The sequence below is a fragment of the Sipha flava genome, unplaced genomic scaffold (genome assembly GCF_003268045.1).
Source record: "Sipha flava isolate LNK unplaced genomic scaffold, YSA_version1 88_pilon_pilon, whole genome shotgun sequence".
NCBI lineage: Eukaryota > Metazoa > Arthropoda > Insecta > Hemiptera > Aphididae > Sipha > Sipha flava.
Window position 1 is genome coordinate 335,737 of NW_020273630.1, and position 14,756 is coordinate 350,492.

The following is a 14,756-nucleotide window of genomic DNA, read 5'->3' on the forward strand; positions in this document are numbered from 1 at the left end:
TTAATTCTATTATCAAAACAAAAAAAATCGTTATAAAACACTTAGGACACGCATTTATCATTCAGGGGACACACTTTCATTTCAAGGGACACAAAGAGTGTCAGAGTACACAGTATTTTAGCCCCTGTCTCAAATACTCAATGGTCTCATTATTTAATTAATTAAAATAATTAATTAATTATATTACTCTAGAATATTATAACATCCTTACATAAATTTTAAAAAAGTTCCTTTTTATTATTAAATAATAATATGATATTATTAAATAATTGTGTGTTTGTAAAATGTAATTTATTTTAAGCCGGGACTAGGGGGCCCCCCAAATGTATGTAAGCCTAGGGGCCTGTGTGCGCGATACACTGCACACCCGGTTTTTGCGGCACTGATTACCATTGATTATTGAATAAACTGTTTTATGGAATAAATTATTCTTTAGTCAATATCACTCTTTAGTATTTAATCCATGATAAGGTATTTTTATTATCTATAAAGTTCTTATAATCTAGGGTGATATAAACAGTTGATAACTGCTGATAGGTATCGTATTATTTAAATTTTCAGACTTCAAAAATGTTCAATTTATTTTGTTAAAATCTCTGCAATTTGCATCATTTTAATATATCACTAAGCATAGTAAGTCTATTTATTTATCCGAGTTGAGTTACACTATATTCTTGAATCAAATAATTATATTTTATATATAAATATTATGTTTAAGGACAATTTATCATTTTCCAATGTATGATAAAATAATGATTTAATGGTGACAGTTTTATGATTTTCTTATATCACAATTTATTGAATTCAGTAAGGTTATTATATAAAATATAGAATAACTATTATATAATATTTAAAACATTTATGACTAAAAAATAATAAGTAGTTATATTTTGTATCTAATACAGATAGAAAATAATTAATACTTTTTTTAATAGTATTTTTATTTTAATTAAAACACCTACATCAATCTAAATTAATTTTTTCCCCTTCTTAATATCAATTTTTATCATTTTAATAATCTAAAAGCCTTTATAAGTATATTTAACAGTTGAATATATTTTATATTCTTGACTTGAATATGTTTTTTATATGTTGTTTCCTATACTATTATATTTTCTATAAAATAGCTCAAGCAAAAATAGTGCACTAGGCAAAATCAAATTTTGTTACCTCAAAAAAAAAAAAATTGAGCACTAATTTTAATTTAGCCCCTCTCTATTTTTTATATGATATTCCTACATGAAAAATATTTTAATTTTTTATTTTAAAGAAATAACAAGTACAGTAGAACCTCATTAATCCAGACTAATCGGGGCTCTAGGTAGTCTGAATTAATGAAAGTACGGATTAAACGAACTAACCAAAAATAGTAAATTATAAATTTAAAGAAAATGTATAGTGTATTTTATTCTACTAGTTTTTTTCTAATATATATGTATGTCTTACAATATTAAACTTAAAAAATAGTACATAAATGTATTATAATCATTACATAATAAATACAGTACATATTAAGGCTTACCTTCATTATTCATACTTAACATCCTTAGTGGTTTAAAAAATTGCTAATCTCTGGTTGTCTTTCTTTCACAGTGATTTGTTTAATGATTAACTTACGGAGATGCCTTAGATGCTCATAATACGCACATATGTTTTCTTTGTTGCTATCTTCTACTTATTTAATGACAATGCTTAGATAGTTTAGATAAACTAGTGTAATTTATGTACTATAAATGGCCTTCCGGATTAAACGAAGTCCAGACTAATGATGTCCGGATCAATGAGAGTCTACTGTTTATCCCAATATGGACTATCAGGATATTTTTATATTAATTAATTCTTAGATTACCAAAAAATTTAAAATGTTACCAAAAAAAAAAAAAATTTAATAAATAAAATTGTCAATCAATTGATTTATTTTTATAGAAATCTATTACTGTATTTCTTCTATTAAAAAAAAAAAGAAAGGAAAAATTGATACCATGTTCAATTAAAAATATGTCTTAGTAAATATAATAAGTTTTTATAATTGTTAGTATTTATAATAAATTGTAATAGGTTTTCCATTTCACTCAGAATGTAACTGGAAACAATGATATTTTTAGTAGTTCGAATACATTTTTAAATTTATCGATTTCATAATAATAATCATTAATTTTAAGATTCCAATATTTTAAAAATAAATGATCTTGTTTAAAATGTATGCCATTTAATATTTATACATTTCTTACTACATATTTTTTGAAGAATTATATTATCACTTGAATGGTTATTCTGGTATATATGTGTGTATAGTTATATAAATACTTTTTGTTACAGATGGACAAGAAAAAGCGACCAAAACTTTATTTAAGGCCCAAAAGTCCTATACTTATGTCTACTAATGTAAAAATGGAACTAATAAAACGTAATATTCTTTCCATTTCAAATATAGATGGCTTGAATACAATTTCAAAGGTATATAACAATATTAAAATTTTTAACTCTTAAATTACGAGTATGTTGTTGATCCTCTATCCACCCAACTAAAATATTAATAAAAATTAATTACTAATTCAAAATTTGAATAAGTTTCTCTGTTTTTATTATAGGTGTGACTTATGGTATTGGGTATATAAATCAATAATTTAATTTTATTAAAATTAATCTGATAAAAGACTGGCCATCCTACATATAAAATTTTCATAAATCAAAAAAATTAAAATGCTATTAAAATGTATTGAAAATATTCAAGAGAAATATTTTTATTACACTGTGATAGTGAATTAATTTACTAGAACAGTATAAATATAATGGTTACAATTAACTGATTGAAAAAATTAAAATTAAGTTTGATTTAAATTAATACTAACTGTTTGAATTTCTTTATATACAATTGCTGTTGATTGTAATTTTTTATACTCGAATAAATTAAAACTTTATCTTACTAAAATTTAATCAAAATTGTCAAATTTATTTTATGTATAGTTAAAAAATGTAATTAGTAAATGGTTCTTATGAACTATTCAAAAGTGTTGATTCACGATAACGACATTTTTGAAAAATTATTTATTGGTTTCCACTAAAATACTAAGGATATTAGGAGTATAATAAAAACTTATGTTTTTAAATGAATACAATATAATTTATTATAAAATATATAATATAATTATATGTTATTTTAATATACATATTTTTGAAAGTTCTTCGCTTGATTAATATTTTTACTTGATCATTAGTAGTAATTAATATTTATGAATTTATATAATACTATTATAAAAATGTTCTAGGAAATTCAAGATAAAAAAGAACTTCTAGTAGATTCTCCAATTATTCATCCTACAAAATCACTAAGTCATTTAAATGTATGTAATAATTTACAATCAACACCAAATACTCATCATTTAAACAAACTTCAAACAGATCCAAGAACAATAATGAAGTAAGATTTTTATAATTAAATTTAATCATCTATATTTCTAAAGATTTATTTGTATAAAGTTATTTATTTAAAAATATTAAAGTTCAAATTAAAACAATATAGGATCTTAATGTCAATTCCTAAACAAAAGAAAATCTTATCTTGGATCTATCCATAATATCTGCAATTTACTTGTACAACCTTAAACCTAAGTAGCATTTTTAAAGAGAATTGAAAAACTTATTTTTAGAAATTTTAACTAATGATGCTGAAAATTACAACCTTCTCATACATTTTCTTACTATTCCTTCAATCTTTGCCAATTTGTCAAGATATTCAGTTCTCAAGCTCTTAACCCTTAATTACTAAACCAACCAAAAAATTAAATTTCAGACTATCTCAGTATTTTATACCCTAATCAGTGGTGTAGCAAGGGTATGGAAAACTGTGCCTACACTAGGGTCGCGAATTGCAAAGGGGTGCAAAATTGTGCAAAAGTTGTATTTTTATCTTACAATCAAATTGAAATTTTTCCATTATACTTTTTGAAATATATTGATGTTTTCTATTTATACACATTTTGTGTTAATTTAATGATGAAATTATAAAAATAGCACAAGGGCATTTAAATAAAAATTTCATATGAAGAAATTATTGATGAATTTGCTAGTCATAAAGTGAGAAAAGCAAATTTTCCAAGTTTAAAATTAACACTGTAATAACAACTTATAAATATAAATTGTGTACTTAAAAAAAATTAGTAAAATTAAAGGTTAAAAAAATATCGTAACATTAAATTTTAATTGGTTATAAAGCGTTTTTTGTTGTACAATTTACTAGAGGCACTGGCGAGTCTTCCTACACCACCGACCGTAGTATTTCTTTAATTTTGCTGTTCATTAGTTATAATTTTTAATTTAAAATATATTGTTTGGAGATTTATATGTTTATAGAATTGACTTCAGTTTTATTATTTATTAATTATTTTGTTATTAAAATGTTTTATAGTCTCAGTCCAATAGTATCTGCATCCCCAAGAAAAACAAATGTGAATAATTGTCAAGATTCATTTAAGAAAATAGATGATATTTCACTGTCGAATTTTAATCATAGACAGGAATATTATGAGTTCGATAAATTATTAAAAAATGTTGAGCCAGTAAAAGAATCAACTAGTGAATGTAAGACTCAAAATTCGTCCATTTTACCTATTAACATAAATGAAAAAGCTAAAAGATGCTTGTTTGAAAATGAAAAGGCTGAAAAGCAATATTATAAGTTTGATAAATTATTGAAAAATGTTGAGCCAATAAAAGAATCAACCAGTGAATGTAATGCTCAAAATTCACCCATTTTACCTATTAACACAAATGAAAAAGCTAAAAGATGCTTGTTTGAAAATGAAAAGGCTGAAAAGCGATATTATAAGTTTGATAAATTATTGAAAAATGTTGAGCCAATAAAAGAATCAACCAGTGAATGTAATGCTCAAAATTCACCCATTTTACCTATTAACACAAATGAAAAAGCTAAAAGGTGCTTGTTTGAAAATGAAAAGACTGATAGTGTATCCAATTTTAATAATGATCAAGATTCTCTTAATATTTCCTTAGATATCTTAGAAGAAGTATGTCAGATGTCGGAAATTATTGATAATAGTTCTCCAGAAAATATACAAATAGGTAATAAAGCTGATAATAAAAAAAATAAACTGGCTGTTTTTCTTTATGGAAATGATAATTCTACAAAACTTGATGATACAAAAGAAGAAAATGAATTACTAGAATTAGCTTTAAGCATGGAAGATAATTTATTGACTGAAATCAAATCAAATAATAAACTATCTTTTAAAGGAGAATTTACCTCCCTAAATCAATTGAAAAATAATAAAACTAACTTACTTAAAAATGATGAGTTAAAAACCTATGATTGTGATTCAAAACATAAATTTTTAGATTCTGAGGTAATTAATGATATTGGAAATACGCAAATGTGTGAAATAGCTGATATTACGCAAATGTGTGAGATAGGTGATATGACAGAACCATTAGAATCATTTGATGACCAATGGACACAGCAATATTATACCAATAATAGTAAAAATGTATTTTCTTTAACTAATGTGAAAGATCAAAACAATGATTCCCTTAATGTTAATAAAATTGTACCTAATGCAGTGTTAAAATCACCAATAAATGTTATTAAACACAAAGTTAATTTAAAAGAAAATTATTTATTAGATAACATAGAAAACAAATTGTATACTAAATCAAATCAATCAGCATTAAAAAATGACAGAGATAATTTTTCAACAACTACTTACCAAAACACCAATATAAGCTCTAGCTTATGTAAAGGGTTTTTGACTGCTTTAGGTAAATCTATTAAAGTATCAGATGATGCCTTACAAAAAGCTCAATCATTACTAAAAGATGAATTGGATTATTCCTTGACTTCTACTAATAATAAAAACAATACAAATATTAATGTATGCAATGGGTTTTCGACTGCTGGAGGTAAATCCATCAATGTATCAGATAAAACCTTACTAAAAGCGCAATCTTTATTAAAAGATGAACTAAATTATTCCTTGACTTCCACAAATGATAAAACCATTACAAATACTAATGTATGTAATGGGTTTTCAACCGCTAGTGGTAAATCTATCAAAGTATCAGATAAAACCTTACTAAAAGCACAATCATTATTAAAAGATGAACTGGATTATTCCTTGACTTCAATTAATGATAAAACCATTACAAATACTAATGTATTTAATGGTTTTTCAACTGCAGGAGGTAAATCTATTAAAGTATCAGATGATGCCTTACAAAAAGTTCGATCTATACTAACAGATGAACTAGATGATTTATCTACTTCTGTTAATGACAAAACCATCACAAATCTTAATATATGTAAAGGGTTCTCAACTGCTGGAGGTAAATCTATCAAGGTGTCAGATTCAGCTATAAAAAAAGTAGAATACGTGTTAAATGATGATTTCAGTGGATTACAATTATTTAATAATTCTTCAGAAACAATAGACATTACTATTAATAGTAATAATATTAATGAAGGATTAAATAGCCCAAAATTGGATGTTAATAAAAATTCAAAATCAAAATTGTTAAACATTTTAAAAAATGATGAAGAAAGTGCTCTTGAAGATTTATCATTAATTGATACAATTGAAAAATTTGAAAGAGATCAAATTGAATCAAAGCCAACTTTGAGTAATAAACGCCCTGGTAGCCCTACTTATGAAATCAATCACACATTTAAAAGAACAGTATATGATGAAAAATGGGAAAATGATGCATTAAAGACTTCATTTGATGTATATTTATCAAAAAAAGTAAATGGACCTAAAGTATTATTACCAAAAGCTGTTGACTGGATTACACCAAAAACACAAAATTTAAAGGTAAAATATGAATATTATATTTTCAGTAAATATTTTGTATAGAAAATTAAAATCTATTTATTTTTAAATTATATTATACATTTGATGAGTATTTTATTAAAAACTTACTGTATTTATTTTATTTTTATTGTGTATGCTAAAATTAATATTTTAACCATTGCTAAAATTGGCGGGAGGTGTGCAGGGAAACAAAGCACCCTTACTTTTTTTTTTGCGTATCCCAACTATTTTTTTAAACTGGGTCAGGGGGATGCTACAAACTAATGTCCGAAATAATTTTTATTAAAAATTAAGTTAAACTTTAAAAATTATGTCAAAGATATAATGAATTTTACTACTTTTTATTTTAATATATATATATATATTTTTTTTTTATGGTTGTTTATATCAATAAATATGGTATGGTATGGTCCTATATTATTTTCTATTATTTGTTTATATGATACTACCATAGACTTTATATGTAAATGTTTAAGGTATATGGATACTAGAAATATGTATATTTAAATGTAGTATTTAATATTCAGGTAAGATGGTGGTGACTGCAATGCCAGACTGACTCAATAGGCCTACCATGCATTCTATATTAAAAGAGCTTCATTTTAAACATTTTTAATATGTAAAGAAGGTTTATTAGATTGAAGTCTAATGTACTATTTTGTGTCTTCTCCATGGACCATACTGGCTTTGTTGGCAAGGGGTTTTAGGGAGAAACCCTTCCACTAGTCTAATAAGTAATTTTGCTCTTGAAACACCGTTTTTAAATCATTGTATTAAGCTTCTTTATTTAATTTTTTCTAATTAAAGCATTGATTTTAATCCCAATGGTTATAAATATTTATTATACAAGCATGGTAGTTAAAAGTAACAATTTTAATATTATAATTAAATTATGAAAAATTGAAATACATACATTAATTATAGTGTAATTTTTTCAGGTACCCAAACATGGATCTAACATCGATATACTCAAATTAAATACTGACGATGCCTTCAACTTGAAGTTATTTTGGTAAATACTAATATTATAACTTTTGGTTTTCTTATTTTTGTATTAGAGGTATTCTAATTAAATTATTTTAATATAGGAATAATAAATTATCTGATTTATGTAAGAATAAAATCTATAATTTTCAAGATATAAAAACCATTTTTTTGTCACACCATTTTGTCAACGTTAAACTTGTTCCAAAAAAATGGATAGAAAATCATTTTAGTTTAATAGTTTGGAAACTTGCTGCAACCCAAATAAGTTTTCCTAATCATTTTGGAAACAAGTAATATAAAAAAATGAATACAAAAATATTTAAATTCTGTTTATCTTTTTCTCAATTAATTATGATTATTCATATATAAATTAATTATAATTGTTCATATATAAATAAATACTTTATACCTATAAAGAAATAAATTAATTAATTAATGCGTAGTCTGGATTATTATTATATGTGTAATGTATGACTGATTTTCAAATTAAAAATTCATCAACAGGTGTATATAAATTTAATATAATTGTGACTTTTATTGACTTTGTATATATCTGATGAAGAATTTTTAATATGGAAACCGGTTGTAGATTACATACATAATAATATTCCACGTAACACATTAATTTATTTATTTCTATATACAAACTATTTATTTATGTATTAAGTAAATATTATTAACTATTTACTTATTTTTGTTTTAATTTATTATTTATTAAAATTTAATTTATTCATTTTTAGACTTTTAACCGCGGAAAATATTTTACATCAATTACTGTTTAGATATTATAGAGAAATTGAAAAATGCCAAAGATCTGCATTAAAAAAGATTCTTGAAAAAGATGAAAGTGCAACTAAAAGAATTATACTATGTGTTTCAAAAGTGATTAAAGTAAGTCGTAAAAGTTTATTTTATATATTTCATAATATTAAATATAAAATTTATATATGTGTAATATATTATAAAATGTATCACAATTTATCTAATTACATTTTTTTTTTCTGAAAACACATTTTGGGATGGTAGAAATATAAAATTGCTTTAAAAGTTGTACCTACTTTTCTTTGTTGTTTACAGATTAGGTTATTTAAAAATTATTAAATATATTATTTTTATTAATTTTAAAAATAGAACAAAAATAATATTCAGTTTTTAATAATAATTAAGTAAATTATAAGAATTATTTTATAAAAGACATAATTTATTATTTTTATTTTTAAAATATTTCATATCAGTTTGTCCTGGAATATGTAAAAAAAACTAGTGTTTTTATTAAAATGAGTGTTAACACTCTCAATTTTTTTTTTTTTTTTTTTTTTTTTTTTTTTTTTTTTTATAATACATTTAAATTTTATTTTTTAATGTATTTATATTATTTTTTCAACATTTAAAAATTAAGAACTTACATTTATTTTAAAATTAAGGTAAATGAATTTCAGTAATAAACAAAAATAATAAATCCTATGACAAATTTCTTGTACTTGGTTAACTGCAAATACTATTTGACAACTGTGGTTAAGCCATATCTAGACTGCAGATGGGTAATTTTTCATTTTTTTAGTATTTTAAGCCATGTTCATTTAAACTACAAGTGCCAATACATTTATGTTTATACTCAATGGTCTAAGTTACTATGGTAGTCTAAAATGGTTTTAACTAAGATAAAAATTAAGAGATTATAATTGTTTATTGATGGTTATTTATAAATATTTATTATATAAGTATATAATATAGTTGTAGTTATATATATATAGTATTTTTAAATAATTTAACTTTGAATATTTACAAATTAAAACTCTTAGGAACTTTGTACTTTTAATTATTATTTATTTTAGACAAATATTGCTGAAATCTTTAGTATTGAATTAACCGATGGCTGGTATCGTATCCAAGGACTTATTGATTATGAGATGAATGTACTTTTACATAAAGGTATTGTTAAAGTTGGTACTAAACTTATGATTTGCAATGCAGAACTTATTGGTGCCAGAGAAGGAATTGATCCATTAGATGTAAATATATTTTATTTCTATTATGTATAGAATATATTATTTAAAAAGAGAGATTATAGTATCGATCAAATATTTTTTTGTACAACTTAATGGATTGTGTATCATTTGCATTATGAAATTTTGAATTTTTTTTATGAATTTTGTTTTAGTTGAATTATATATTTTTTCACATTTATTCACATTTTTCTTCTAAGAATATTTTTAATATGTCTTTTCTATCTTCTTTTAATAATTTATTTTCTATCATGCTTTAATAAAGTATAATAAATATAAAAATAAGTACAATATATAATTATCTGCATCTTTCTTAATTGAAATTGTTGGGGTTCGTCTTTTACTTTATTATACAATAATATTTAGAATAAATTAACCATTTTCGGACATGAACACCAAAACCTGAAAAATTTTGAATACTGTTTTCGGACATGAAACACGGACTCAACATTTCCGGATCCGTTTATATTCCCTGAAATAAATATCTATGATTTATCACACTGTAAAAGTTTTCTCTTTTTTTTTTTGAACTTATTGACTAATGAACTGTTTTTAAAATATAATAAGTCCAAAATATATAAAAAAATAATTTATAATTATTATTATTATTATTATTATTATAACAAAATTAATTATGTTTGACAAACCCATATTATACAAAACAATTTTATAATTTTATTTAATTAAAATGTGAATCTTACTTTTTTACAAAATAAATTATATTTTAATATAAATATTATAAAATAGATTTGAACTTAATTAGTCTCAATAATTTAATTTATAAGTGTTTAAATCTTTGAGTTTGAATTCAAAACCAAATTGATTTTTAAAGATTTAATGCAATTTAGTTCAACTATACAGTACTACCATAAATTATTTAGTAGTACCATACTATATAGTATACATAAAATATTTAACTACTTTGTAATAGTTTATAAGTAATAAATAAATAGTTTTATTGATGTGCCTTAATGTTAATACCATGGGTACCTATTGTTCTAATAAAATTAGATTGATGGTACTAACCATATTTTTAAATTATATTGATTTTAAAAATACCATAAAATTAATTGAATATTTACTTAATTATTTCACTAACTTTTTCTTTAATTGTATATTTAAGGTTCATGATGGTATAAAACTTAAAATCTCAACTAATAGTACACGAAGAGTACGCTGGTATACTAAATTAGGATTCTATAAAAATGCTTCATTACCTATACCTATTACTTTAGAATCAGTTTTACCACGTGGTGGAATAATAGGATCCCTTTCCCTAATAATACTTAGAAAATATCCTATGATGTATTTTGAAAGGAGAACAAATTCAAAATCTAGTATGTATTATGTCCATTTTATGTTGTTTATTATATTTGTATATTTTTATTATAATATATTTATGAAATCTTTAATTTAATATTTCATATATTGTTTTAGTTTTAAGAAATGAAAAAGCAGAAGCTATTGAAGCAGAGAAGTATGAAGTATCTAAACAAAAGTCATTAGAAATTATTTCAAATAAGGTAGAAACCGAAATGATTTCTGAAATGGCCTCTACAAATAAAAAATCAAAAAAATGTTTTCTAAGGATTAAAAAAGAAAACGTAGATGAATTAAGTATAGAGGAGTTAAGTAATTTGATTGAAAATTCCATAGACCCTATAGAAATTCAAGTAATTATATAGTTTTTAACATTAAAATATATTAATATAGAATATATACTAGTGGTGTACAGCCTTTTTTTAATCTATGACCCTCTACCAACATAATTATATATTCAATATTTATATATTTTCATTTAGTTCTATATTATTGGCAACATCCAGATTGCGCACCACTAGTCTATACTAAAGAAAATTAATAATATAATTTTTTAATTTGCTAATATAGTCATTGCTTAGTCAAGAAAAACTAGATGCTATTAATAATTTTAAAAAATCTGAGCAAGAAAGATTTTATAATGAACTTCAAAAAAGAGTAAATAAAATTTTTAATGATCAATTTAAGAATGATCGTAAAGTTATTCCTCTGTTTAAGGTAAATAAAATTTATATTTATTATTTCAATTAGATATTATAAAGATAATAAATGAATATAATAATAATATGAAAATAATTGTTCTACTATTAATATTTATAGTTACGGGTAGTTGATGAAAAATATGCTTCTACTGGTTTAAAATCTGCTATACTTTCTATATGGAATCCATCAGAAGACGTCTCTACAATTCTAAACAAATCTTGTGAAGGCCAATATTGTAAATTCTATCATCTTACTACTAATGGATTTAAGTATGAAAATTTATAAATAAAATCAATATTCTTATAGTTTTAATTCAAATTATAATATTACTTTTAGAAATGGCGAACTACAAATATCAGCAAACAAGAATACGCGTTTTAATTTTCAAGGATTTAAATCTGAATATGCAAAACGTGAAGTTCAAAAAAGTTTCAAAAATATTTGGTTGGGTACTTACTTACCATTATTTGGAGAATTAGATTTTGTTGGTATTGTAATTTCAAATATCAATAAAAATATAAATTTTTGTAATGAAATTTATATATCTGACAAAGAAATGAATATAATAAGTATTTTATTTCAAGGTGATATTAAGGTAATTTATCAAAACTTAATTTATAAATTCACATTAAATTACATGTTATATATTCCTTAGGAATATGGATGTGATGATTTGATGTCACCAGGAAGTATAATATTTGCAACCAATATCCAATTTAAAGGATTCAATCCAAAATCTTCTATACCTAAATTGTACAATACTGAACAATCTTCATTTACAACTATTCCAAAAGCCGAACACATTTTAAAAATATTTAATGATTATAAAATATTTATGAAAAAGTCTGAAGTGAGTTTTTTTAATAATTTTTATCTTTGAAATTTATTTTTACTTTTTACTTAGTACTAATTCTGTGTATACACACAGAATATTATATGAAGATATATAAATTCAAAATAATGTAAATAGTGGAGTTAATCGTTTCAGGCTACCATGATGCTTCTCATATTTAGTTAAAAATCTAATCTAATCTAATCTATTTATTTTTATTGAAATATCACATTGGCTAACCCTTAGGTATGAGCATGAAATCCGTAGATCTGAATTTTCCAAATATCCGGATATTCAAATTCAAATTTGTTGAAGTATCCAGATTATCTGGATTTATGAATTTGGTTTTTATGTGACTTTGTTACATGACTTAGTTTTAATTTCTAGTAAAATAAATTATTTTATTTTATTGTAATTAATATTTAACAATAAATTAATATTATATTCTAAGATGACAGTATATTTATCATAAATTCAATAGTTTTTATAATTTATTTTAAGTTATTAAACTATTGAGTTTATTTTATATCTCAATGGCTTACTGTGATATCATGATTGATTACTCAATTAACTTATTTTTAACCTTTACTACATTTATGTGAGTATAAAAATGAGTCATTGAACAGAAAAACTGTATTGAATAATTCATGAAATCCAGATTTGACAAATCCAAATAATTCGGATTTGTCAAATCTGGATTTGCCCATGATTAGTCACCCTAGATATTTTTGTAAGTATTTGAAAAATATTTTTTGACATCATTATATTGAAACATTTCCTATATAAATAAATGGTAATATTGTTTTTCATCTGTAGTGTATTATGAATATCATATTTTATATTCATAAATATTCTAGAGATATTGGATCAAGATCATAATCTTGAGAAAATATTTTCCTTTAAAATGACCATTACATTTTTACTTTCAAAATATCTAAAAATTGATTAAATCTCATCTTATATTAAATCATACCATGAAGGTTATAATATTTAAGTTCTTAGTTTCAACAAATGTTCATAAAATCATTGGTTCTAAAATTTAAAACATTAAAGCAAATATTTAATCTTTCTTTTTATTAAAATAAACATTAAACAATATTTCTTTCAACTATTACATATTCCTTATCTTATAAATTTAAATTATACTTTATTATTATTACTAATGTGTGTTGATTACATTTGTGAGCAATTATTATAATGTAATTAATGTAAATAAAATTAAAAATTAAATGGATATAATAACTATATAATTAATATTATTATATTAGATTAAAAAAAAAAATAAAGCATACATTTTGCTATACAATCTATGCATTTTTATACTTAATGTATCTTATAATTTTTTAATGTAAATAATTTAAGTAAGTATAAGTCAATATTTAATACTAATTTATTAATTATGAATAATTTTTTAACAGAATCAAGATTTTATCAAATGCTGCCAAAATAAACTCAATGATATTAGTAATAAAAATATAGAAGTAACAAAGATATGCAATAAAGATTCAAAGTATCAATGCTTAAACACTTCAAAAAATGCATTTAATAGGTCATATGGAGAACTATCCACGACTATAATGAAGACATCCAATACATCTCAATCTGAATATTCTCCAGCTCAAAAAAGAATAAAAATGCTTAATAATTATGGAAGACCACCTCCATTAACTATTGTTCACACTAAACCACCAGATAAAAAGTTGATGAGTCAATTTAAAACACCCACGCGGCTGTAAGCATTTATGAAGAAATGGGTTTTTATAAGTAAAATTATTATTTTTTGTTGCTAATTTGTTTCTGTAAATATCCTATTTATTTGCTAAGAAGCAAAAATTATTATTTTAAGATATTTGTACACTCAGTTATTACACAAATATATTTATTCATATTTTTCTTTGAACATGCATTAATGTTTGTAGTACTTATTTAGTGTTTAAAATCTTTATTTTTTTTAAATAATCATAGATTTTAAAATTTAATTTCAAATTTATAGCCGTTGTAATAGGCAATAATTAATAATTTCTAATTATTTCTTTATATCACATTTATTGCTGGATAGTGGAAAAAATTCCCTTTAAATATTAT

General features: G+C 22.7%; 1 protein-coding gene across 1 annotated transcript; it reads left to right on the forward strand.

The window, feature by feature from the left end:
• Window positions 1-600: 600 nt before the first annotated feature.
• LOC112693555 (breast cancer type 2 susceptibility protein-like) lies at window positions 601-14,571 on the forward strand. The gene is made up of 15 exons (XM_025568672.1): window positions 601-633; window positions 2,320-2,457; window positions 3,270-3,421; window positions 4,409-6,824; window positions 7,763-7,836; window positions 7,913-8,101; window positions 8,552-8,702; window positions 9,647-9,823; window positions 10,941-11,154; window positions 11,255-11,490; window positions 11,708-11,854; window positions 11,957-12,108; window positions 12,176-12,434; window positions 12,495-12,689; window positions 14,090-14,571. The coding sequence occupies exons 2-15, from the start codon at window positions 2,320-2,322 to the stop codon at window positions 14,405-14,407; spliced, it is 4,818 nt and encodes a 1,605-aa protein (XP_025424457.1). The 5' UTR covers window positions 601-633; the 3' UTR covers window positions 14,408-14,571.
• Window positions 14,572-14,756: the final 185 nt, after the last annotated feature.